At 46.6% G+C, this 27,925-nt stretch overlaps 1 protein-coding gene across 1 annotated transcript in view; it reads left to right on the top strand.

The window, feature by feature from the left end:
* Positions 1 to 27,925, top strand: part of CHID1 (chitinase domain containing 1) — a 990,316-nt gene that overhangs the window by 67,661 nt on the left and 894,730 nt on the right. Inside the window, exons 4-6 of the mRNA XM_063944762.1 lie at positions 22,208 to 22,340; positions 23,676 to 23,720; positions 24,840 to 24,946. Coding sequence (XP_063800832.1) covers positions 22,208 to 22,340; positions 23,676 to 23,720; positions 24,840 to 24,946 — 285 coding nt within the window. The remainder of the gene's footprint in view (positions 1 to 22,207; positions 22,341 to 23,675; positions 23,721 to 24,839; positions 24,947 to 27,925) is intronic.

Here is a 27,925-nt window from a genome sequence, read left to right on the forward strand (position 1 = left end):
TTACTCGGCATCTGCGATCAGTTCAGTCAGTTTCGTTCCTGGTTTGACGTCACAAACACACCCAGCGTTCGGCCAGACACTCCTCCGTTTCTCCAGCCACTCCCGCGTTAATCCCAGAAACGGTAGCGTTTTTTCGCACACACCCATAAAACGGCCTGTTTCCGCCCAGAAACACCCACTTCCTGTCAATCACATTACGATCACCAGAACGAAGAAAAAACCTCGTAATGCCGTGAGTAAAATACCTAACTGCATAGCAAATTTACTTGGCGCAGTCGCACTGCGGACATTGCGCATGCGCATTAGCGACTAATCGCTCCGTTGCGAGAAAAAAATACCGAGCGAACAACTCGGAATGACCCCCATTATACACATTGCACCAGGCAGAGCACGTTATACACATTGCCAATCAATGCCTATCAGACTGACAGGCATTTTATCTGATGTTGCAGGGTGAGGGTTAGGCTCCGGGAAGGGTCATGGTTAGGATGCAGGGGAGGTTAGGGTAAGGCTGAGGGAGGGAGGTTAGGGTTAGGCTGCAGGGGGGAGGTTAGGGTTAGGTTGTGGGAGGGGGAGATTAGTGCTAGGCTGCAGGAGAGGAGGATAGGGTTAGGCTGCGGGGGCAGGTTATGGTTAAGCTGCAGAAGGGGAGATTAATGTTAGGTTGCGGGGGGAGGTTAGGGTTAGGCAGCGGGGGGAGGTTAGGCTTAGGCTGCAGGGAGAGGTTAGGGTTAGGCTGAGGGGGAGGTTAGGGTGCGGGTGGGGACGGTTAGGATAAGGGACTACGCAATTGTGGGTGCGGCTGGCGGCGGCAGTCTGCATAGGGGGAGACGGCCAGCCAATGAGGGGACGACTGAAATGGCCAAATGGAATCCGGTCCGGCGTCCCGGCATACCAATCCGCCCCTGATTACAGTGCATTAACCCACATAACATTAAACAGCGTCCCATAACATTATGGGGCGCTGCAAAAATCTCGAGACCAATAAAACTATATAAAACCCTAGGGTCTCTTTTCGACTGCCAAAAGGGCAGCAGCTGGCGTACTGATTTATACATAGGCTCTGCAACCTGAGGGCACAGTTCTTTTATCATGGAAGGTGGAAGAAGGTATGTGAATGGGATTTACCCATAGCCCAACCTGGATGACTGACACCAGTGAATAGTATGGGTTTGGATATTTTATTAGGGGGCTTTGAGGTTAGCGGTTAGTTACTCTCCGTGACAATGTGGGCTTTGCTGCAGCTGCCTGACACAGTCATGTGCTCTGGTGACTGGCAAGATGGGGAAGGAAGCAACAGTTCTACACCTCTCTATTATTACCCTGCTTCACCACACTTTCCTATAATAAATGAGATATACTAGATGCCCTAGTGTACCCTAACGTTGCTGGATGCTTGGACTGCTCACATGTATCATAGATTAGCCAGAGAGATACAGAATACCCTTCCTACTCCCCACACATGTCACCTAGACAGCACCAGTGTCTATACCTTATACTTCTGAAGTGTAATCTGGTGACTGGTGTTCCGTGTCTCTGAACTATTATACAGCAATGTCTATGGAAATTATGTTCACTGCTGTGGATGATTCCTGCTGCTGTGTCTGTGTGCGGCTACAGTGCATGAGAGTGTTTACAGACCTCAGCAATCTTCCATCAATAATCTGCCTATTGCTCCTTGTACACTCCCCCGTCTCTGTGTGGGTGTGGTCAGTGCCATGTGGGTGTGGTCAGAGCCATGTGGGTGTGGTCAGTGCTGTGTAGGTGTGTACACCCCTATCTATCAGACGCACTGCCTCACAAAATACATAAAAAAAAAGAAAAATTGCAGAATTTTGTGAGAAAGCTAGAAATACAATTGTTAACATCTAGATGTATCATCGCTTGGAGAGTGAAAAAGTACCAGCCAATCAGGTCCTAACTGCCATGTCACAGGCCGTGTTTGAAAAATGGAAGTTAGGAGCTAATTGGCTGGTACTTTTTCACTATCCATTTTATCACTTTTCAAACGATGATATCTCTGGCCCTAAGACTTATGATTTATGGCCGACTGTGTGGACAGCTAGGTGGCTTGTTTTCATCATACTGTCATGATGATGGGCCTAATTTTATGTGGAGGCCTGGAGCTGGAGCTCCATTCGCCCATTGTTTGTCTGGCCCTCAGCACTGTCCTGGCTTTTGGTGGCTATTAGGGCTCATGCTTTCAAACATCAGCAGATATGGGGGGTCATTCCGGGTTGTTCGCTCGTTATTTGTTTGTCGCAACGGAGCGAATAGTCGTTAATGCGCATGCGCAATGTCTGCAGTGCGACTGCGCCAAGTAAATTTGCTATGCAGTTAGGTATTTTACTCACGGCATTACGAGGTTTTTACTTCATTCTGGTGATCGTAATGTGATTGACAGGAAGTGGGTGTTTCTGGGCGGAAACAGGCCGTTTTATGGGAGTGTGCGAAAAAACGCTACAGTTTCCCGGAAAAACGCGGGAATGGCAGGAGAAACGGGGGAGTGTCTGGGCGAACGCTGGCTGTGTTTGTGACGTCACACAAAGAACGACAAGCACTGAACTGATCGCAGATGCCGAGTAAGTCTGGAGCTACTCAGAAACTGCTAAGAAGTGTCTATTCGCAATTCTGCTAATCTTTCGTTCGCAATTTTAATATGCTAAGATTCACTCCCAGTAGGCGGCGGCTTAGCGTGTGCAAAGCTGCTAAAAGCAGCTTGCGAGCGAACAACTCGGAATGACCCCCATGGTGTGCAGTCTGAGTGGCAGCTGATGGTGATGGACAGCTGGTTGGGAAGAGGCCCGTTCTGTCTGCAGGTGCTGGTGGCAGTGGTGCAAGTATGCGGGTACGCTCGGGTACGGAGTACCCGTAAGAATATGGCAACGGGTTACTGGGAGCGCAACGGTGATGTCATAGTGCCACATCACACTTCCTCCTCTGGCGGCTGTGGCTAAAGTGAAGGGAGGAGCCTGATTGCACTTTCCCGCAGCGTCTCTTGCTGGGACCATTAATTTCTAATATAATGTGGACACCACTATATATGTCTATTATTATGGGATATTACTACATATTTCTATTGTAATGTGGACACTACTATATATTTCTCTGACGTCCTAGTGGATGCTGGGAACTCCGAAAGGACCATGGGGGGGTAGCGGCTCCGCAGGAGACTGGGCACAACTAAAGAAAGCTTTTAGGTCACCTGGTGTGCACTGGCTCCTCCCACTATGACCCTCCTCCAAGCCTCAGTTAGATTTTGTGCCCGGCCGAGGTTGGATGCACACTAGGGGCTCTCCTGAGCTTCTAAAAAGAAAGTATATAATTAGGTTTTTTATTTTACAGTGAGACCTGCTGGCAACAGGCTCACTGCAGCGAGGGACTAAGGGGAGAAGAAGCGAACCTACCTGCTTGCAGCTAGCTTGGGCTTCTTAGGCTACTGGACACCATTAGCTCCAGAGGGATCGACCGCATGGAACTGGCCTTGGTGTTCGGTCCCGGAGCCGCGCCGCCGTCCCCCTTACAGAGCCAGAAGCAAGAAGAGGTCCGGAAAATCGGCGGCAGAAGACATCAGTCTTCACCAAGGTAGCGCACAGCACTGCAGCTGTGCGCCATTGCTCCTCATACACACTTCACACTCCGGTCACTGAGGGTGCAGGGCGCTAGGGGGGGGCGCCCTGAGCAGCAATAAAAACACCTTGGCTGGCAAAAATACCACAATATATAGCCCCAGAGGCTATATATGTGATAATTACCCCTGCCAGAATCCATAAAAAAGCGGGAGAAAAGTCCGCGAAGAAGGGGCGGAGCTATCTCCTTCAGCACACTGGCGCCATTTCTCCCTCACAGCTCCGCTGGAAGGAAGCTCCCTGGCTCTCCCCTGCAGTCTACACTACAGAAAAGGGTAAAAAAGAGAGGGGGGGCACTAAATCTAGGCGCAGTATATATAACAGCAGCTATAGGGGACATAATTCAGTTAGTCCCTGCATTATATAGCGCTCTGGTGTGTGCTGGCATACTCTCACTCTGTCTCCCCAAAGGGCTTTTGTGGGTCCTGTCCTCTGTTAGAGCATTCCCTGTGTGTGTGTGGTGTGACGGTACGGCTGTGTCGACATGTTTGATGAGGATAATGATGTGGAGGCGGAGAAGATGCCTATAGAAGGGATGTCACCCCCTGCGGGGCAGACACCTGAGTGGATGGACTTATGGAAGGAATTGCGTGCACGTGTCGACTCCTTACACAAAAAAATTTGACGACATGCCAAATGCGGGACAGCCAGCTTCTCAGCTCGTGCCTGTCCAGGCGTCTCAAAGGCCATCGGGGGCTCTAAAACGCCCGCTACCTCAGATGGCAGACGCAGATGTCGACACGGATACTGACACCAGTGTCGACGACGATGAGTCTAGTCTAATGTCCACTAAGGCCATTCGTTGCATGATTGAAGCAATGAAAGAGGTGTTACAAATTTCTGATATAAACCCAGGTACCACTAAAAAGGGTATTATGTTTGGGGAGAAAAAACTACCCGTAGTTTCTCTAACGTCCTAAGTGGATGCTGGGGACTCCGTAAGGACCATGGGGAATAGCGGCTCCGCAGGAGACTGGGCACATCTAAAGAAAGCTTTAGGACTATCTGGTGTGCACTGGCTCCTCCCCCTATGACCCTCCTCCAAGCCTCAGTTAGATCTCTGTGCCCGAACGAGAAGGGTGCACACTAGGGGCTCTCCTGAGCTTCTTAGTGAAAGTTTTAGTTTAGGTTTTTTATTTTCAGTGAGACCTGCTGGCAACAGGCTCACTGCATCGAGGGACTAAGGGGAGAAGAAGCGAACTCACCTGCGTGCAGAGTGGATTGGGCTTCTTAGGCTACTGGACATTAGCTCCAGAGGGACGATCACAGGCCCAGCCATGGATGGGTCCCAGAGCCGCGCCGCCGGCCCCCTTACAGAGCCAGAAGACAGAAGAGGTCCGGAAAATCGGCGGCAGAAGACATCCTGTCTTCACCAAGGTAGCGCACAGCACTGCAGCTGTGCGCCATTGCTCCTCAGCACACTTCACACTTCGGTCACTGAGGGTGCAGGGCGCTAGGGGGGGGCGCCCTGAGCAGCAATAAAAACACCTTGGCTGGCGAAAATACATCACCTATAGCCCCCAGGGCTATATGGATGAATTTTAACCCCTGCCAGAATCCATAAAAAAGCAGGAGAAAAGTCCGCGAAAAAGGGGCGGAGCCTATCTCCTCAGCACACTGGCGCCATTCTCCCTCACAGCTCAGTTGGAGGGAAGCTCCCCTGGCTCTCCCCTGCAGTCACTACACTACAGAAAGGGTTAAAAAAGAGAGGGGGGCACTAATTAGGCGCAGTATTGACAATACAGCAGCTATAAGGGGAAAAACACTTATATAAGGTTATCCCTGTATATATATAGCGCTTTGGTGTGTGCTGGCAAACTCTCCCTCTGTCTCCCCAAAGGGCTAGTGGGGTCCTGTCCTCTATCAGAGCATTCCCTGTGTGTGTGCTGTATGTCGGTACGTTTGTGTCGACATGTATGAGGAGAAAAATGATGTGGAGACGGAGCAGATTGCCTGTAATAGTGATGTCACCCCCTAGGGGGTCGACACCTGAGTGGATGAACTGTTGGAAGGAATTACGTGACAGTGTCAGCTCTGTATAAAAGACAGTGGTTGACATGAGACAGCCGGCTACTCAGCTTGTGCCTGTCCAGACGTCTCATAGGCCGTCAGGGGCTCTAAAGCGCCCGTTACCTCAGATGGCAGATATAGACGCCGACACGGATACTGACTGCAGTGTCGACGGTGAAGAGACAAATGTGACTTCCAGTAGAGCCACACGTTACATGATTGAGGCAATGAAAAATGTTTTACACATTTCTGATAATACGAGTACCACCAAAAAGGGGTATTATGTTCGGTGAGGAAAAACTACCTGTAGTTTTCCTGAATCTGAGAAATTAAATGAGGTGTGTGATGATGCGTGGTTTTCCCCCGATAACAACTGATAATTTCTAAAATGTTATTGGCATTATATCCTTTCCCGCCAGAGGTTAGGGTGCGTTGGGAAACACCCCCTAGGGTGGATAAAGCGCTCACACGCTTGTAAGGGCTCTACCCTCTCCTGAGATGGCCGCCCTTAAGGATCCTGCTGATAGAAAGCAGGAGGGTATCCTAAAATGTATTTACACACATACTGGTGTTATACTGCGACCAGCAATCGCCTCAGCCTGGATGTGCAGTGCTGGGTTGGCGTGGTCGGATTCCCTGACTGAAAATATTGATACCCTAGATAGGGACAGTATATTTTTGCCTATAGAGCATTTAAAAGATGCATTTCTATATATGCGTGATGCACAGCGGAATATTTGCCGACTAGCATCAAGTCTAAGTGCGTTGTCCATTTCTACCAGTAGAGGGTTATGGACACGTCAGTGGTCAGGTGATTCGTATTCCAAACGGCATTTGGAAGTATTGCCTTAATAAGGGGAGGAGTTATTTGGGGACGGTCTTTCAGACCTGGTGGCCACGGCAACAGCTGGGAAATCCACGTTTGTACCCCAGGTCGCCTCTCAACATGAGAAGACGCCGTATTATCAGGCGCAGTCTTTTCGTGGACAAGCGGGCAAAATGTTCCTCATTTCTGCCCCGTGACAGAGGGAGAGGAAAAAGGCTGCAGAAATCAGCCAGTTCCCAGGAACAGAAACCCTCTCCCGCCTCTGCCAAGCCCTCAGTATGACGCTGGGGCTTTACAAGCAGAATCAGGCACGGTGGGGGGCCCGTCTCAATGAATTTCAGCGCGCAGTGGGCTCACTCGCAAGTAGACCCCTGGATCCTTCAGGTGATATCTCAGGGGTACAAATTAGAATTCGAGACGTCTCCCCCTCGCCGTTTTCCTAAAGTCTGCTTTACCGATGTCTCCTTCTGACAGGGAGACAGTTTTGGAAGCCATTCACAAGCTGTATTCCCAGCAGGTGATAATCAAGGTACCCCTCCTGCAACAGGGAACGGGGTATTATTCCACACTGTTGTGGTACCGAAGCCGGACGGCTCGGTGAGACCGATTATAAATCTAAAATCTTTGAACACTTACATACAGAGGTTCAAATTCAAGATTGAGTCACTCAGAGCAGTGATTGCGAACCTGGAAGAAGGGGACTACATGATGTCTCGGGACATCAAGGATGCTTACCTTCATGTCAAAATTTACCCTTCTCACCAATGGTACCTCAGGTTTATGGTACAGAACTGTCACTATCAGTTCAGATGCTGCCGTATGGATGGTCCACGGCACCCCGGGTCTTTACCAAGGTAATGGCCGAAATGATGATATTCCTTCGAAGGAAGGGAATTTTAGTTATCCCTTACTTGGACGATTCCCTGATAAGGGTAAGATCCAGGGAACAGTTGGAGGTCGGTGTAACACTATCTCAGGTAGTGTTGCGGCAGCACGATTGGATTCTCAATATTCCAAAATCGCAGCTGGTTCCGACGACTTGTCTTCGGTTCCTAGGGATGATCCTGGACACAGTCCAGAAAAAGGTGTTTCTCCCGGAGGGGAAAGACAGGGAGTTATCCGAGCTAGTCAGGAACCTCCTAAAACCGAGCCAAGTCTCAGTGCATCAATGCAAAAGGGTTCTGGGTAAAATGGTGGCTTCCTACGAAGCAATCCCATTCGGCAGATTCCACGCAAGAACTTTCCAGTGGGACCTGCTGGACAAATGGTCCAGGTCGCATCTTCAGATGCATCAGCGGATAACCCTGTCACCAAGGACAAGGGTGTCCCTCCTGTGGTGGTTGCAGAGTGCTCATCTTCTAGAGGGCCGCAGATTCGGCATTCAGGACTGGGTCCTGGTGACCACGGATGCCAGCCTTCGAGGCTGGGGAGCAGTCACACAGGGAAGGAATATCCAGGGCTTATGGTCAAGCCTGGAGACATCACTTCACATAAATATCCTGAAGCTAAGGGCCATTTACAATGCTCTAAGCTTAGCAAGACCTCTGTTTCAAGGTCAGCCGGTGTTGATCCAGTCGGACAACATCACGGAAGTCACCCACGTAAACAGACAGGTTGGCACAAGAAGCAGGAGGGCAATGGCAGAAGCTGCAAGGATTCTTCGCTGGGCGGAAAATCATGTGATAGCACTGTCAGCAGTATTCATTCCGGGAGTGGACAACTGGGAAGCAGACTTCCTCAGCACGACCTCCACCCGGGAGAGTGGGGACTTCACCCAGAAGTCTTCCACATGATTATAAACCGTTGGGAAAAACTCGACAGGTATTGCGCCAGGTCAAGGGACCCTCAGGCAATAGCTGTAGACGCTCTAGTAACACCGTGGGTGTACCAGTCAGTGTATGTGTTCCCTCCTCTGCCTCTCATACCCAAGGTACTGAGATTGATAAGATGGAGAGGAGTAAGCACTATATTCGTGTCTCCGGATTGGCCAAGAAGGACTTGGTAACCGGAACTTCAAGAGATGCTCACGGAGGATCCGTGGCCTCTACCTCTAAGAAGGGACCTGCTCCAACAAGGACCCTGTCTGTTCCAAGACTTACCGCGGCTGCGTTTGACGGCATGGCGGTTGAACGCCGGATCCTGAAGGAAAAAAAAGGCATTCCGGATGAAGTCATCCCTATCCTGATCAAAGCCAGGAAGGATGTAACCGCAAAACATTATCACCGCATTTGGCGAAAATATGTTGCGTGGTGCGAGGCCAGTAAGGCCCGACGGAGGAAATTCAACTGGGTCGATTCCTACATTTCCTGCAAACAGGAGTGTCTATGGGCCTGAAATTGGGGTCCATTAAGGTTCAAATTTCGGCCCTGTCAATTTTCTTCCAAAAAGAACTAGCTTCAGTCCCTGAAGTTCAGACGTTTGTAAAAGGGGTACTGCATATACAGCCTCCTTTTGTGCCTCCAGTGGCACTTTGGGATCTCAATGTAGTTTTTTGGGTTCCAAAAGTCACATTGGTTTGAACCACTTAAATCTGTGGAGTTAAAATATCTCACATGGAAAGTGGTCATGCTGTTGGCCCTGGCCTGGGCCAGGCGCGCGTCAGAATTGGCGGCTTTATCCTGTAAAAGCCCTTATCTGATTTTCCATTCGGACAGGGCGGAATTGAGGACTCGTCCTCAGTTTCTTCCTAAGGTGTTTTCAGCGTTTCACCTGAACCAACCTATTGTGGTGCCTGCGGCTACTAGGGACTTGGAGGACTCCAAGTTGCTAGACGTTGTCAGGGCCCTGAAAATATGTTTCCAGGACGGCTGGAGTCAGAAAATCTGACTCGCTGTTTATCCTGTATGCACCCAACAAGCTGGGTGCTCCTGCTTCTAAGCAGACTATTGCTCGTTGGATTTGTAGTACAATTCAGCTTGCACATTCTGTGGCAGGCCTGCCACAGCCAAAAATCTGTAAATGCCCACTCCACAAGGAAGGTGGGCTCATCTTGGGCGGCTGCCCGAGGGGTCTCGGCTTTACAACTTTGCCGAGCAGCTACTTGGTCAGGAGCAAATACGTTTGTAAAATTCTACAAAATTGATACCCTGGCTGAGGAGGACCTGGAGTTCTCTCAATTGGTGCTGCAGAGTCATCCGCACTCTACCGCCCGTTTGGGAGCTTTGGTATAATCCCCATGGTCCTTACGGAGTCCCCAGCATCCACTTAGGACGTTAGAGAAAATAAGAATTTACTTACCGATAATTCTATTTCTCGTAGTCCGTAGTGGATGCTGGGCGCCCATCCCAAGTGCGGATTGTCTGCAATACTGGTACATAGTTATTGTTACCAAAAAATCGGGTTATTGCTGTAGTGAGCCATCTTTTCTAGAGGCTCCTCTGTTATCATGCTGTTAACTGGGTTCAGATCACAAGTTGTACAGTGTGATTGGTGTGGCTGGTATGAGTCTTACCCGGGATTCAAAATCCTTCCTTATTGTGTACGCTCGTCCGGGCACAGTATCCTAACTGAGGCTTGGAGGAGGGTCATAGGGGGAGGAGCCAGTGCACACCAGATAGTCCTAAAGCTTTCTTTAGATGTGCCCAGTCTCCTGCGGAGCCGCTATTCCCCATGGTCCTTACGGAGTCCCCAGCATCCACTACGGACTACGAGAAATAGAATTATCGGTAAGTAAATTCTTATTTTTCCCCCCATCAGAAGAATTAAATGAAGTGTGTGAAGAAGTGTGGGCTTTCCCTGATAAAAGATTGGTAATCTCTAAGAAGTTACTAATGGCGTTCCCTTTCCCGCCAGAGGATAGGTCACGTTGGGAGACACCCCCTAGGGTGGATAAAGCGCTCACACGTTTGTCTAAAAAGGTGGCACTACCGTCTCCGGATACGGCCGCCCTCAAGGAACCTGCTGATAGAAAGCAGGAGGCGATCCTGAAGTCTGTATATACACACTCAGGCATTATACTTAGACCAGCTATTGCGTCAGCATGGATGTGCAGTGCTGCCGCGGCGTAGTCAGATTCCCTGTCAGAAAATATTGACACCCTAGACAGGGACACTATTCTGCTAACCATAGAGCATATAAAAGACTCAGTCTTATACATGAGAGATGCACAGAGGGAGATCTGCCGGCTGGCATCTAAAATAAGTGCATTGTCCATTTCTGCTAGTAGAGGCTTATGGACTCGCCAGTGGACAGGGGATGCAGATTCAAAAAGGCACATGGAAGTTTTGCCTTATAAGGGTGAGGAGTTATTTGGGGATGGTCTCTCGGACCTAGTTTCCACAGCAACTGCTGGGAAGTCAGCATTTTTACCCCATGTTCCCTCACAGCCTAAAAAGGCGCCGTTTTATCAGGTACAGTCCTTTCGGCCTCAGAAAAACAGGCGTGGAAAAGGCGGGTCCTTTCTGTCCAGAGGCAGAGGTAGGGGAAAAAGGCTGCAACAAACAGCAGGTTCCCAGGAGCAAAAGTCCTCCCCCGCTTCTTCCAAGTCAGCCGCATGACGGTGGGGCTCCACAGGCGGAGCCAGGTACGGTGGGGGGCCGCCTCAAAAATTTCAGCGATCAGTGGGCTCGCTCACAGGTGGATCCCTGGATCCTGCAAATAGTATCTCAAGGGTACAAACTGGAATTCGAGGCGTCTCCACCCCACCGGTTCCTAAAATCTGCCTTGCCGATTATTCCTTCAGACAGGGAGGCTGTGCTAGCGGCAATTCACAAGCTGTATTCCCAGCAGGTGATAATCAAGGTGCCCCTACTTCAACAAGGACGGGGTTACTATTCCACACTGTTTGTGGTACCGAAACCGGACGGTTCGGTGAGACCCATTTTAAATTTGAAATCCTTGAACACATACATAAAAAAATTCAAGTTCAAGATGGAATCGCTCAGGGCGGTTATTGCAAGCCTGGACGAGGGGGATTACATGGTATCCCTGGACATCAAGGATGCTTACCTGCATGTCCCCATTTACTATCCTCACCAGGAGTACCTCAGATTTGTGGTACAGGATTGCCATTACCAATTCCAGACGCTGCCGTTTGGACTCTCCACGGCACCGAGGGTGTTTACCAAGGTAATGGCGGAAATGATGATACTCCTTCGAAGAAAGGGAGTTTTAATTATCCCGTACTTGGACGATCTCCTAATAAAGGCGAGGTCCAAGGAGCAGGTGTTGGTGGGAGTAGCACTATCTCAGGAGGTGCTACACCAGCACGGTTGGATTCTGAATATTCCAAAATCACAGCTGGTTCCGACGACACGTCTACTGTTCCTGGGTATGATTCTGGATACAGTCCAGAAAAAAGTGTTTCTCCCGGAGGAGAAAGCCAAGGAGCTGTCATCTCTAGTCAGAGACCTCCTGAAACCAAAACAGGTATCGGTGCATCACTGCACGCGGGTCCTGGGAAAGATGGTGGCTTCTTACGAAGCAATTCCTTTCGGCAGGTTCCATGCCAGAATCTTTCAGTGGGACTTGTTGGACCAATGGTCCGGATCGCATCTTCAGATGCATCGCCTAATAACCCTGTCTCCAAGAACCAGGGTGTCTCTGCTGTGGTGGCTGCAGAGTGATCATCTTCTAGAGGGCCGCAGATTCGGCATACAGGACTGGGTCCTGGTGACCACGGATGCCAGCTTTTGAGGCTGGGGGGCAGTCACACAGGGAAGAAACTTCCAAGGACTATGGTCGAGTCAGGAGACTTCCCTACACATAAATATTCTGGAACTAAGGGCCATTTACAATGCCCTAAGTCAGGCAAAATCCCTGCTTCTACACCAGCCGGTACTGATCCAGTCAGACAACATCACGGCAGTCGCCCATGTAAATCGACAGGGCGGCACAAGAAGCAGGATGGCAATGGCAGAAGCCACAAGGATTCTCCGATGGGCGGAAAATCACGTACTAGCACTGTCAGCAGTGTTCATTCCGGGAGTGGACAACTGGGAAGCAGACTTTCTCAGCAGGCACGACCTCCACCCGGGAGAGTGGGGACTTCATCCAGAAGTCTTCACGCTGATTGTAAATCGATGGGAACGGCCACAGGTGGACAGGATGGCGTCCCGCCTAAACAAAAAACTAGAGAGATATTGCGCCAGGTCAAGGGACCCTCAGGCGATAGCTGTGGACGCTCTAGTGACACCGTGGGTGTACCAGTCAGTTTATGTGTTCCCTCCTCTGCCTCTCATACCAAGGGTACTGAGAATAATAAGAAAACGAGGAGTAAGAACAATACTCGTGGTTCCGGATTGGCCAAGACGAGCGTGGTACCCGGAACTTCAAGAGATGTTCTCAGAGGACCCATGGCCTCTGCCGCTCAGACAGGACCTGCTGCAGCAGGGGCCCTGTCTGTTCCAAGACTTACCGCGGCTGCGTTTGACGGCATGGCGGTTGAACGCCGGATCCTGAAGGAAAAGGGCATTCCGGAGGAAGTCATTCCTACGCTGATTAAAGCCAGGAAAGATGTAACTGCAAAGCATTATCACCGCATATGGCGGAAATATGTTGCTTGGTGTGAGGCCAAAAAGGCCCCAACAGAGGAATTTCAACTAGGTCGATTTCTGCATTTCCTACAAGCAGGAGTGACTATGGGCCTGAAATTAGGCTCCATTAAGGTACAGATCTCGGCTCTGTCGATTTTCTTCCAGAAAGAACTAGCTTCACTACCTGAAGTTCAGACGTTTGTGAAAGGAGTGCTGCATATTCAGCCCCCGTTTGTGCCTCCAGTGGCACCTTGGGATCTCAACGTGGTGTTGAGTTTCTTAAAATCACATTGGTTTGAGCCACTTAAAACCGTGGATCTAAAATATCTCACGTGGAAAGTGGTCATGTTATTGGCCTTGGCTTCAGCCAGGCGTGTGTCAGAATTGGCAGCTTTGTCATGTAAAAGCCCTTATCTGATTTTCCATATGGATAGGGCGGAATTGAGGACTCGTCCCCAGTTTCTCCCTAAGGTGGTATCAGCTTTTCACTTGAACCAACCTATTGTGGTGCCTGCGGCTACTAGGGACTTGGAGGATTCCAAGTTACTGGACGTAGTCAGGGCCTTGAACATTTATGTTTCCATTCCAGGACGGCTAGAGTCAGGAAAACTGACTCGCTTTTTATCCTGTATGCACCCAACAAACTGGGTGCTCCTGCTTCTAAGCAGACTATTGCTCGCTGGATTTGTAGCACAATTCAGCTGGCGCATTCTGCGGCTGGACTGCCGCATCCTAATTCAGTAAAAGCCCATTCCACAAGGAAGGTGGGCTCATCTTGGGCGGCTGCCCGAGGGGTCTCGGCTTTACAACTTTGCCGAGCTGCTACTTGGTCAGGGGCAAACACGTTTGCAAAATTCTACAAATTTGATACCCTGGCTGAGGAGGACCTTGAGTTCTCTCATTCGGTGCTGCAGAGTCATCCGCACTCTCCCGCCCGTTTGGGAGCTTTGGTATAATCCCCATGGTCCTTTCGGAGTTCCCAGCATCCACTAGGACGTCAGAGAAAATAAGATTTTACTCACCGGTAAATCTATTTCTCGTAGTCCGTAGTGGATGCTGGGCGCCCATCCCAAGTGCGGATTGTCTGCAATACTTGTACATAGTTATTGCCTAACTAAAGGGTTATTGTTGAGCCATCTGTTGAGAGGCTCAGTTGTTTTCATACTGTTAAACTGGGTATAGTATCACGAGTTATACGGTGTGATTGGTGTGGCTGGTAGGAGTCTTACCCGGGATTCAAAATCCTTCCTTATTATGTCAGCTCGTCCGGGCACAGTGTCCTAACTGAGGCTTGGAGGAGGGTCATAGTGGGAGGAGCCAGTGCACACCAGGTGACCTAAAAGCTTTCTTTAGTTGTGCCCAGTCTCCTGCGGAGCCGCTACCCCCCCCCATGGTCCTTTCGGAGTTCCCAGCATCCACTACGGACTACGAGAAATAGATTTACCGGTGAGTAAAATCTTATTTTTTATTATACCAGGGGCACTACATTATATATTCCTGTTATAATGGAGGCATTATTATATATTGTTATTACATTGGGGGCATTACTATATATATTTATTATACTGGGGGCATTACTATATATTTCTATTATACTGGGGGTATCACTATATACTTCTATTATACTGGAGGTAGTACTATATATTTCTAGCCTTGCCTCCAGAGTGAAAAGAAAAGGGGCTTTGTAGTGTTGCCTCGCAACTGGTGTCATGTAGCCACGCTACCTCACAACACATGACCACGCCCATTTTTGGCACTCAGTACCACTAAGAAAATATTTCTACTAGCACTACTTGTAGGTGGAGAGGGATACAGTAAGAAGGGTGGACAGCTATAGTAACTGACATCCGGCTGTGTAGAGGGCCCAGACTCTGGGGGAGATGTACTAAGCCTTGGAGAGTGATAAAGTGGAGAGAGATAAAGTGCCAGACAATCAGCTTTTAACTGACATGTTACCAGCTGGGTTTGAATAATGACAATTAGGAGCTGACTGGTTGGTAGTTTCCACTTTATCACTCTGCAAGGCTTAGTACATCTGTCCCTTTCTGCGGTAACCAGAGGCAGGTGTGAGTGGCGGGGTATGTCAGTTTGGATTGGCAGGCAATATGGGCTGTCCGTTAGGCGAGCAGCGGGCAAAGCTCCGGTATTAGCGACTGTCACTGCTGCTCCGCTCTGGGTAACCAGAGATCCTGCGCTCACAGACACAGCTTCTTTTTCCCCCAGATACTCAGATTCTCCCGGCCAATGGGGGTAATTCAGACCTGATCGCAGCAGCAAATTTGTTAGCAGTTGGGCAAAACCATGTGCACTGCAGGTGTTGCAGATATAACATTTGCAGAGAGAGTTAGATTTCAGAGGGTTATTTGTTTCTGTGCAGAGTAAATACTGCCTGCTTTATGTTTACACTGCAATTTAGATTTCAGTTTGAACACACCCCACCCAAATCTAATTCTCTCTGCACATGTTATATCTGCCCCCTGCAGTGCACATGGTTTTGCCCAACTGCTAACAAATTTGCTGCTACCATCAGGTCTGAATTACCCCCATTGTACCCAGTTCTGGGCACCGCCTTCTGCAAACTTCAACGCCTGTCACCAAGAAACTTCAAGACTTGTTCACATCACTCTTTCCATCCGCCCTGCCTGCATTAACAGGGCACCAGCATAAGCACGAGGGCCACTGGAAAGTTCTCCATCCCCCAATGTTCAGGTGACCATTAGTGTCTACTCAATATTTCCCACTGAGTCCTTTAGTCTACAGTCACTTTTCCCTACTATACAAATACTTTAAATTAAACTATTATTACATTAATTACTAAATTGTCATGATTAATAATAAACTTATATTTTATTTTTTAAAATCTATATATTCCTATACGATTTATTACAAACCAGCAAACATATTTTTGATATGAAACATAAAAGGGTCACAGTTATAACAGACTCTCCTGCCCTGGTGCTGCTGCTGCATGCTGCCTAGAAGCATGATGTCATAGTAACTAAGCTTCATGGGTCCTAGAACTACGCTCAGCTACTGGCAGGCACTGTGGCGTAGTGGCTGCGTCAGTGTCTGGGAAGCCGGCATTGTGGGTTCGAGACCCACCCCGACCACTTCGCCTGGGATGCTACCCAGGAGTGTGATAAGACCTGGCACGCCTACCCGGGAGTGTGGTAAGCATTAGCATACCTCACACCGGTGAGAGTGGTAAGTCCTAGCACACCTCTGACAGGGTGGCCCCCGAGTTGAGTCGAAGGGCGTGGATCTCCAACCTGGATCCCAGATAAAAAAATTTCCTGACATAAAAAATACCTGGACCTTGGAGGGCAGAGCTTATACAAAAGGGGCATCAGTTGGATTTTGACAAAATATTAAAACATGAAATGCTAATAACTAAAAATGTTTTTATTGCCCCTGCTCAAGTTATGACCCTTTGTGGAGTGATGACGTGAATTCGCTCACTCACCTATCTGCACTGGTTAGGAGTTTTGCTCTTTTCCAGGTTATAGAAATTGTTTATCATGGACTTTTGTTTGTTAAATTAATGTTAAATTAGTCCACTTGATAGTCAATTGACTATAATACCATTCGGGTATAACGCAAATAAAAATATTAATTAAAAAAAATCTGAGAAAAGGAAACTTATTTTAAAACCCTAGTGGGGTTCGAACCTGTGACCTACAGACCTCAGCAATCTTCCATCAATATTCTGCCTATTGCTCCTTGTACACTCCCCCGTCTCTGTGTGGGTGTGGTCAGTGCCATGTGGGTGTGGTCAGAGACATGTGGGTGTGGTCAGTGCTGTGTAGGTGTGTACACCCCTATCTATCAGACGCACTGCCTCACAAAATACATAAAAAAAAAGAAAAATTGCAGAATTTTGTGAGAAAGCTAGAAATACAATTGTTAACATCTAGATGTATCATCGCTTGGAGAGTGAAAAAGTACCAGCCAATCAGGTCCTAACTGCCATATCACAGGCCGTGTTTGAAAAATGTCAGTTAGGAGCTAATTGGCTGGTACTTTTTCACTATGCATTTTATCACTTTTCAAACGATGATATCTCTGGCCCTAAGACTTATGATTTATGGCCGACTGTGTGGACAGCTAGGTGGCTTGTTTTCATCATACTGTCATGATGATGGGCCTAATTTTATGTGGAGGCCTGGAGCTGGAGCTCCATTCGCCCCATTGTTTGTCTGGCCCTCAGCACTGTCCTGGCTTTTGGTGGCTATTAGGGCTCATGCTTTCAAACATCAGCAGATATGGTGTGCAGTCTGAGTGGCAGCTGATGGTGATGGACAGCTGGTTGGGAAGAGGCCCGTTCTGTCTGCAGGTGCTGGTGGCAGTGGTGCAAGTATGCGGGTACGCTCGGGTACGGAGTACCCGTAAGAATATGGCAGCGGGTTACTGGGAGCGCAACGGTGATGTCATAGCGCCACATCACACTTCCTCCTCTGGCGGCTGTGGCTAAAGTGAAGGGAGGAGCCTGATTGCACTTTCCCGCAGCGTCTCTTGCTGGGACCATTAATTTCTAATATAATGTGGACACCACTATATATGTCTATTATTATGGGGTATTACTACATATTTCTATTGTAATGTGGACACTACTATATATTTTTATTATACCAGGGGCACTACATTATATATTCCTGTTATAATGGAGGCATTATTATATATTGTTATTACATTGGGGGCATTACTATATATATTTATTATACTGGGGGCATTACTATATATTTCTATTATACTGGGGGTATCACTATATACTTCTATTATACTGGAGGTAGTACTATATATTTCTAGCCTTGCCTCCAGAGTGAAAAGAAAAGGGGCTTTGTAGTGTTGCCTCGCAACTGGTGTCATGTAGCCACGCTGCCTCACAACACATGACCACGCCCAATTTTGGCACTCAGTACCACTAAGAAAATATTTCTACTTGCACCAACTGGCTGATGTGACCTTTAAAATCTAATTTGACATGCTGCCCCACTCTACATAACTTTGAAATGGTTTTGTGTATTATGTCGACATTCACCGTGGTCAAAATGTCAAGTATTAATGAATTTGACAATATGTACAGTATGTATCTCTACACCCACACACACCCCTGCGCGCCCCTCCCCATTCACACATGTTGGAAAATATCTAAATTGCACAGAATTAATTTGTCCAGTGATGTATTTTTAGAAAAGCCCACAAGATGTCCCTCCTGCACTACATACGTTTCTTTGGTCTAATGCATTAATGGGAAAACATTCTTTGAGACTCACTTAGAGTTAGGATGAAATCCAGCTGGAAGGTGTAATTTTGCACATTGGTAAAACCATGTTGTACTGCTCAGGGTGAAAATGTAAAATGTGTGGAGAGATTTAGAGATGGGAAAAGGTGCCTCTTAGCTCACCTCTAAATCACAGTGAGAAAGGAGAGCTGCCTAGTAGTTATACGCTATATGCAAAAGCAGACAGGGTTTGTCTGCATGAAAACAATGCATTTGCTGCCTGGCATCACTTGATGGTTTGTCCAAATGAAAATGCATACCATTTAACTGGATTTACTCCTAATTCTAAATAATTCCCTTCAGGTTTAGCTGCAGAACAACACATTATCAATCACAGCAGAACACTTTGCAGTGTCTGGAGTTAGAAGACCAAGACATTTTATTGCTTTAGTCTGACATATTGTGTGTTTAATTTATTAATTAGTGTAATATTTTTTAATACACTGCTCAAAAAAATAAAGGGAACACTAAAATAACACATCCTAGATCTGAATGAATGAAATATTCTTATTAAATACTTTGTTCTTTACATAGTTGAATGTGCTGACAACAAAATCACACAAAAATTATCAATGGAAATCAAATTTATTAACCCATGGAGGTCTGGATTTGGAGTCACACTCAAAATTAAAGTGGAAAAACACACTACAGGCTGATCCAACTTTGATGTAATGTCCTTAAAACAAGTCAGAATGAGGCTCAGTAGTGTGTGTGGCCTCCACGTGCATGTATGACCTCCCTACAACGCCTGGGCATGCTCCTGATGAGGTGGCGGATGGTCTTCTGAGGGATCTCCTCCCAGACCTGGACTAAAGCATCCGCCAACTGCTGGACAGTCTGTGATGCAAGACATGGAGCGAGCGGATGGAACGAGACATGATGTCACAGATGTGCTTAATTGGATTCAGGTCTGGGGAACGGGTTGGGCCAGTCCATAGCATCAATGCCTTCGTCTTGCAGGAAGTGCTGACACACTCCAGCCACATGAGGTCTAGCATTGTCTTGTATTAGGAGGAACCCAGGGCCAACCGCACCAGCATATGGTCTCACAAGGGGTCTGAGGATCTCATCTCGGTGCCTAATGGCAGTCAGGCAACCTCTGGCGAGCACATGGAGGGCTGTGCGGCCCCCCAAAGAAATGCCACCCCACACCATTACTGACCCACTGCCAAACCGGTCATGCTGGAGGATGTTGCAGGCAGCAGAACGTTCTCCTTGGCGTCTCCAGACTCTGTCACGTCTGTCACATGTGCTCAGTGAGATCCTGCTTTCATCTGTGAAGAGCACAGGGCGCCAGTGGCGAATTTGCCAATCTTGGTGTTCTCTGGCAAATGCCAAACGTCCTGCACGGTGTTGGGCTGTAAGCACAACCCCCACCTGTGGACGTCGGGCCCTCACACCACCCTCATGGAGTCTGTTTCTGATCGTTTGAGTAGACACATGCACATTTGTGGCTTGCTGGAAGTCAATTTGCAGGGCTCTGGCAGTGCTCCTCCTGTTCCTCCTTGCACAAAGGCGGAGGTAGCGGTCCTGCTGATGGGTTGTTGCCCTCCTACGGCCTCCTCCACGTCTCCTGATGTACTGGCCTGTCTCCTGGTAGCGCCTCCATGCTCTGGACACTATGCTGACAGACACAGCAAACCTTCTTGCCACAGCTTGTATTGATGTGCCATCCTGGATGAGCTGCACTACCTGAGCCACTTGTGTGGGTTGTAGACTCCGTCTCATGCTACCACTAGAGTGAAAGCACCGCCAGCTTTCAAAAGTGACCAAAACATCAGCCAGACAGCATAGGAGCTGAGAAGTGGTCTGTGGTCACCACCTGCAGAACAATTCCTTTATTGGGGGTGTCTTGCTAATTGCCTATAATTTCCACCTGTTGTCTATTCCATTTGCACAACAGCATGTGAAATTGTCAATCAGTGTTGCTTCCTAAGTGGACAGTTTGATTTCACAGAAGTGTGATTGACTTGGAGTTACATTGTGTTGTTTAAGTGTTCCCTTTATTTTTTTGAGCAGTGTATATATACACCAAATGAACACAACATCCAGAGAATAGCAAATGGAAAAGAATGCACTTCACTGGTCTGGTAAAAATCACAATCAAGACACCAACATAATGCAACGTTTCAGAATTTACTCCGTTATCAAGCAGAGGTACAGGACAAAAACAAGACATGGATATCTCTCTTAAATAGGGTTACAAATGGAAGATCCTCCATGCTGGCTGTCTGTGACCCAACCAAGAGTGATGCCACGGACAGGAACGCACTCCCGGAAGTGGCAGGATCCCCATTGCCAGTCACAGTTGGACAGCATGGGGGATCTTCCGTTTGTAACCCTATTTAGGTGAGTTATCCATGTCTTGTTTTTGTCCTGTCCCTCTAATAATGGAGTAAATTCCGAAACAATGCATTATGTTGGTGTCTTAGGGGACTATTTACTAAGCCTTGGAAGGAGATAAAGTCCCAGCCAATCACCTCCTAACTGTCATGTTTCAAACACAGCCTGTGACATAGCAGTTTAGCAGTTAGGAGCCGATTGACTGGTACTTATCCAAGGCTTATAGGCCCTACACACATGCCGATATTCTGAAAGATATGAACGATCTCGTTCATAAATGAACGAGAACTCGTTCATATCTTTCAGTGTGGAGACTCCAGCGATGAACGATGCGCGGCCCCGCGCTCGTTCATCGCTGGTCCCCCGTCGGCTGTGCATGCAGGCCAATATGGACGATCTCGTCCATATTTGCCTGCACTTCAATGCAGCCGGGTGACGGGGGGAGTGAAGAAACTTCACTCCCCCCGTCACTGTCCCCCCGCCGCCGGGTTGCTCGTCGGCCGTATCGGCCGTCGGGCACCTCGGCGGCGCATAGCCGAGTGTGTAGGGCCCCTTAGTAAATAGACCCCGTAGTTGTGATTTTTACCGTCCCAGTGTAGTGCCTTTTTTTTCATTTGAGATACATAGTTGTTGTTGTTGTTGTTGTTGTTGTTGTTGTTACTACTACTACTATTATTATTAGAGATTTATAGAGGTGCATCCAAACATCACAAGCAGGGTCCTCTCTCTTTCCTTTTGTCTCATGTTTGCGCCTCCAACTTCGTATGTACTTATTCTGTCTTTATGTGTTGGTCATACTGCCTGACTGGAGCTGCAGACAGTTGTGACACTTTAGTTTATATGATGATGGTAATGGTAAATGCAACACAAAATAAACCATAGTACAATCTGATACCATTTAAATATATTAAGGTAGTTTAAATAAAACTTGCATAGAGCAGTGTGCCAGACAACGTCCTTAATTTCAAAGGTCTTAACTATGACCTATGTGCTCTTATGTCAGCCACGCACTATGAATATTCATACCCAGCAGATTCTACAGACTGTGCTACAATTAGGACTTTTAGGTCTTAGATTGCACAGTGTGTAGTATGAGCCCTTCCCCTCACATTGTGACCAGACCATATCCGTTGCGCTGGCCAGGCTTGTAACCAGCTTCTTGATTGACCATATAACTATTTGATTACTGTGTAATAGTCTAATGGCACCAGATCATAGAATTTCCGTCATACTTAAATAAGTCCGTTACAGTATGTGCAGTCTGCCTACTTGCACCTCATGAAGTGATGCCTCCTATGTAACTGTGTTGGGTTGCCGTAAGCTGCACTCTACATTACCCCTATATTGCGCGTTTAGTTTGCAGTCCCATTGTGCATATTAAAATGCATGATATTGGGTTACCCTCAACATGCTGTACATATTTCGCCATCCCACATCGCTGCCACTGCACTTAATTAATCATCCCTATTGAAATTCCTCATCTGGCTCCAGGCAAGGGGGAGAGGTGGGTGCCACATACAGAAGTTACCCTGCATGCACGGAGTAATAGAAAATTCTGAAGCCTCTTGACATTTTGTGAAATCCTTTTTTTCTCCAGTTATTAATCTCCGCTAATTATTCGTGCAACTTCTTCTTTTGCCCACAGTGGAACGGTCATGGCTACGATATTGCAAAAATATTTGCATCCAAATTCACCCTGGTCTCTCCAGTCTGGCTGCAGATCCGAAGAAAAGGCAGACAGTCCTACCAGGTGACCGGGCTGCATGATGTAGACCAAGGTTAGCATGCCTGAATCTCAAGCCATTTTCGTTACACACAATTATGTTTGCACTTATTGCAAATTGAACTGTTTGCTAGAGCTATAATAGACTTATACATAATTAATAAGACACAGTAAATACCATAAATCTCGGTGCTCCGGGACATGCACTGCTAGAACCACCCCACTGGTTTTAATTTAATGGTTTTATGTTTTTGGATTTATATATATTTTTTTTAACCCTAAAATATGTCCAATGGAATTCCCATTACAACCAGAATCCGAGAGGTATAAGATAATTCACCATATATGGGTCACCTTTTTCCAAATTGACTGCTAATATCTATAAAAATGTGCTGTAAGTGGATAAATTATTCCTTCTATCTTCAAGTTTTGTTTTTTTAAAAGAACTTTTTAAATGATGAAGGGCCTAATTCAGTAAGGATTGCAAATTAGCAGAATTTGCAATCCTTTTGCTAGCATGCTGGGGGCCACCCATCACAGGGCAAGGCCACCCAGAGTGCTGACCGCCGCCTCCCCTACCTTCAACAAGCAGAAATTGTAAACAAACCGCTGATGGCCTGCCACCATGTTCCTGGTCACAGCGGCTGCATGTGATGTCACACAGCTGCCGCAATCACGCCCCTGACACTCCCCTGTTCGCACCGGACCGTCCCCTGTTCGGCCGCCCCTGCAACGATCCGTCTTTGCCCTGGTAACGGAGCGTTGCTGCAACCACCTCTGCCTGATTGACAGGCAGAGGCGATCGCATATTATACAGCCCCCCCCCCCTGCAGAAAATGCGGGCACATGCACAGGTCGGGCGCTGCGCATGTGCCCGCATCTTTTTCTCAGTTTTTGAGGTTGGATTGCAGTGTGAATTAGGCCCTAAATCGGACTTACAGTAACGGAATTATAAACAATCGCATCAGAACTCTGTTTATACAGATTGGTCACAGGACATTTTATGTAATCTAATGGGGTTATTTTCAAATCAAGCAGTCATTGCACAGTGGCACAACTTTCAGGTGACAGTGTGGGCCTTCACCTTGTAATCTTGGATTTTGGGACATAAATTAGCATTAACTATAGCAATTGTGCAGCAAAAGGACATAGCACAAAAAAAACCTCTTCATTGCTCCTCTCATAGTGGACATATATGAATCTGTCATTGCAGTATGATTTATATTCTACAGTATACACAGTCCTTTGTAGTGCTATGTTCCTTTTGCCATAGCCAGTCACTGTGGTCACTGGGCATCGTCCACTCCCTTTAACCAGTACCATCACATTATCTTAATACCAGTTGCTTGCTGTACATATATAATAATTACAATTTGTTTGTTTTCTTTAGGATGGATAAAAGACATAAAAAGAAATTCAAAAAGTACAAAAATCGGTAAGTAAAAATGCACCTGCTCTAGGAGTTCCCATAGTGTGGTTTGGGAAATACTGTGCCGAAAATGTGGAACAGGCTCCTAACCTTATTGCAAAAAAAGATCAAGGGGGCTAGATTTACTGAAGCTTCTAAAACAGACAAGTGGTGTTTTGCCCAAAGCAACCAATTAGATTCTGTCCTTTTGTAGAATGCAGTTGAGAAATTATAGCTAGGATCTGATAGGTTACTATTGTTAAAGCTAACCCCAGGACAGGGCACCCCTTGCTGATCCAAGTTCAAGCACGCACTCAGTCAGTCAGCATCAGGTTCATTCACGGCTGCAGCCAGTGACAGAAAACAAAGTAACCTTTGTAATAACTAGCCACGTGTGTATGGTAAGAAATAACAGAGCAGATTTTATTTCCTGGAAGCAGTATGTTATAAAGAAATACACATTTGCATACAGTGTCATAATTTCCTTACACAAAGCTTAATCCTATTGGTTAATGACCTCTTTAATTCTATTGGTTAACATATTTTCTAATCCTATTGGTTAATAAACTCCTATCTTATACGTAATATGCTTAGTAACGTCTAAAATTCCTATATGTGATCTTAAGTGGAATAACTGGTGATTTTTGCTAAGCTCGAGACCCACATATGTCTGGTTATGTTTTCACACCTGCTATACCGCAAACTGACAAATACCCTTTGAAGCTTACATGTCTAGCTGCTGACATTATATTTCTGCTAGGAAATTACCGTAAAATATATCTTAGATAAAGGTCATAACTTCACAATATGGGTTCAAACAAAGTACAATGTCTTATACTTTTTCCTGTATCAGCACTAAGCTAAAATAACAATTAGAAACAGATTATCAGATGTCAACTACATATGAAGTCTATGAACAACTATGGCTTCCATCTTTATCACTATAGGTAACACCTCCACTTTTCACTTTTAGAAACTTTTGTAAATCTAGCCCCAAGTCAACTTTTCCCAATGAGCTCAATGTGAATGGAGACCTATTAATGTTCACCACAGTGTCATAGGAATTGGAAAACATGGTTATTGTCGTAAAGTATATTGCACCTGTGCCTAAGTATTTAATATATTATTCCTTCAATTGTATTTCAGTACCACGGATCCTTTTTGATGGGTGGAGTTACCAGGACTTTGAGAGCGTGTTCAGTAGTGAAGATGAGATAGAAGATCTCTCAGATGCCATGGTGCAGAGCGCAAAGGTTAGGATACATTTCCATTACCATGCAGAAAAGGGCAGTACCTCCTGTCAGTGTTCTTTATTTATTAACCGTAATTTATATAGCGTACATATAATCCAGAGTTCTTTACAGAGAGTACAGTATTTCGGGCATTCACTCAGTGGGTGGGTCCAGTACTGGGCGCATTGCTGTCCTGTAAAGTCGCTGCTCCACCTGTCTCTAAAATAGTTCAATACCTGCCAGAAAACCACAATTTGCCTATGCATGAAGGTTTTGTTTTTTGTTTGTTTTTTCAGTAGTTGTTTTTGTATTTTTTTTGGTACTTTTTGATTCTATTCCAGAGGTTCTCAAACGCGGTCCTCAAGGCACCCAAACGGTCCAGATTGTAAGTATAGCCATGCTTGGCCACAGGTGTCTTAATTTAGCGCCTCAGTCGATTTTGCTTTAACCATCTGTGCTGAGATATGGATATACCTAAAACCTGGACTGTTGGGGTGCCCGCTTTTGAGAACCTCTGCTCTATTTATATCCTTTCTGCCTGAATTGCCTTGGACAGCCTCACGTTCCAGCCTCTGAATGATGTAATCTTCAATTTAAATTAGCATGTTCCTAGTTTTATTTTCCTTACTAATGCTATTTCTGTCCAGTGTTCTGTTGCTCTTGTTGTGCTGCCAGGTATCCCAAATGCTGAGCATTTCATGTTACTTCAAAGGACCTTACTTCAAGAGCATTTGGGCAAAGTTAAAGTGGAACTGTAACTTATACCCCTTTTCCACTGCTGCAATAATCCGGGATTTTGCCAGGTTAACCCAGGTCATAGTTTAGTGGAAAATGGTACCTTTAAAAGTATATAGAGTGCCGGATCACCGGCAGAACACGGATGCAGTGTGGAAGGGACCAACCCGGGGATAACCCTGGTTGAATGTGCAGTGGAAATGTTCCCCAGGTTGGACCTGGGATTTACGTAAAAAAGGGGTATTATTCATAAGTAAGATTTAGGATAATGTTTATTTTTATTTATTTTTTATAATTCTCCAAAGCAGGTTTCTCTCATTGCAGCAAAACATCAAGTAACATTTATTTTATTTATTGTGCTTGTTTCATGGTTTAACAAACAAATGCCAAATGAAAGTGAATTAGAGTTACAATAGTGGTTGCCAACTCCAGTCCTCTGGTACCACTAACAGGTCATGTTTTGTGGATTTCTTAGCCCTGCATAGATTAGTCAGTGTTGCTAGGTCAGTAAATGTACAATGCATGGGTGCACTGGTCACAGACCCTGGTATTTCATGTATTTCTGTGCGCAACTCCTTCGCTAATTTGGGTAAAAAGGGAAAAGACAGAGTTCCGTTACGAATGACTCGCACCATGCTTCGCTTATGCTTAATCTGTGACGGTATACCAGTTCTCTTGTGACTAAAATACTAAACTAGTGGTGCCTGGTACACTGTAAGCAACTTTGTATGCAGCTACAGATGTAGCCATGCTAAACGTTACTGCACCGTCCATGTGCAGATAGTCGTACCCGCGATTGTATAGAGTATTTTGTAGGGATCGCGGGTGCAACTATTCACACGTGTAAACTGGCACGCTAGTCGAGCATAGCTAATCCCAGTTGCAAGTAATCGCAGTTGTGTATAGCGTGGCTACATTTGTATGATGCAAATAAGATGCACGATTAAGGAAAAGTACAAATCATTACCCCCAGTGGAGCATCCAAGTCGCAGCAAGTGTCTCTTGCTATATAGAACAAAGTTAGAGCCCTTACCTGAGACTAGAGTTACACCAGGAGTTGTTTGCGGAGCTCATATCCAGATGGTGGTCAACAGACATCAACCTCATGTATTCACGTCTGAACAAGAAGCTTCCTCGATACGATGCTCATTCAGAAGATCCTCAGGCAGCTCTGGTAGATGCCAAGACTGCTCTTTGGACGTTCCATCTGGGGTATCTTTCTGGCGGCTCTCTCCTGTAAGCCTCCACTGAATTCTCCCAACGGTTGTGTCTGCGTTTCTTCAACACCAGGACATTTTTCCTTCCAGAGTTTTAAGCAGGCTTTGGCGTCTGCGGATGATTCTATCTTGGAGCTTTTGGGTTTTTTTTTTTGTGCCTTCCGCATTTATCTTGACCGTACTTATTTGCGACGTACAGATTCTTTATTGCTGTTGATAGAAGCTGGCCAGCCTTGTTTTGGTGCATCAAAGGCTTTTATCGCTAGTTGAGTGAATTAGGCCATACATCAGCCCTATGTGTCATTAAATGTGTATGTTCCGGCTGAAATCCAGGCCCTCTCGACTTTTTGCTGTTTGGGCATCTTGAGCTGTGCGACATGGCGTTTCTGTGGAGCAGTTGTGCAGGGCAGCAACCTGGTCATCCGTGCACACTTTCACTAAATTGTACCGCTTCCGTACATTTGGAATGCATAATGTAAAATTCTTAGCTTGCTTTGAGAATTCCCAGATGTAATGGAGCGTCCCCAGATGGATGATAGAGAAAATTTGGATTTTTTACTTAATGTAAAATCCCTTCCTCAAAGTCCACCTGGCAGATGCTGAGCTCCCCCTTGACTTGACTGGTTCTCTTACCAGTTTGCCTATTATAATTGTAGGTGGTCCGGATTAGTTATAGTTGTCTTTGATTCTTCCTCCATGCAGCTCTGGTGAATGTAAACTGAGGGGCTGCTGGATGTGGAAGGGGTTATATAGGGGAAGTAGATGGCTTTTTAACAGTTTTAGTGCCAGACTCCAATGGTGGTATACGAAACCCAGAGGTAATGAAGCATCCCCCCAGATGGACTTTGAGGAAGTGATTTTAAGGTGAGTAAAAAATCCTTTTTTTAAAAATATATTTTGAAGCAATGTACAAAATGTAATAAAATAGTATACATACAATTTGTTATTGGTATGTATGCCGGAATGTCCAAAACCGATGGATCATGAATGCATTTTGTACAAATAACATGTGGTTGTCAAACAATGACAAAGGCTAGTGTGGGCAGGC

The sequence above is a fragment of the Pseudophryne corroboree genome, chromosome 11, assembly GCF_028390025.1.
Source record: "Pseudophryne corroboree isolate aPseCor3 chromosome 11, aPseCor3.hap2, whole genome shotgun sequence".
Classification (NCBI taxonomy): domain Eukaryota; kingdom Metazoa; phylum Chordata; class Amphibia; order Anura; family Myobatrachidae; genus Pseudophryne; species Pseudophryne corroboree.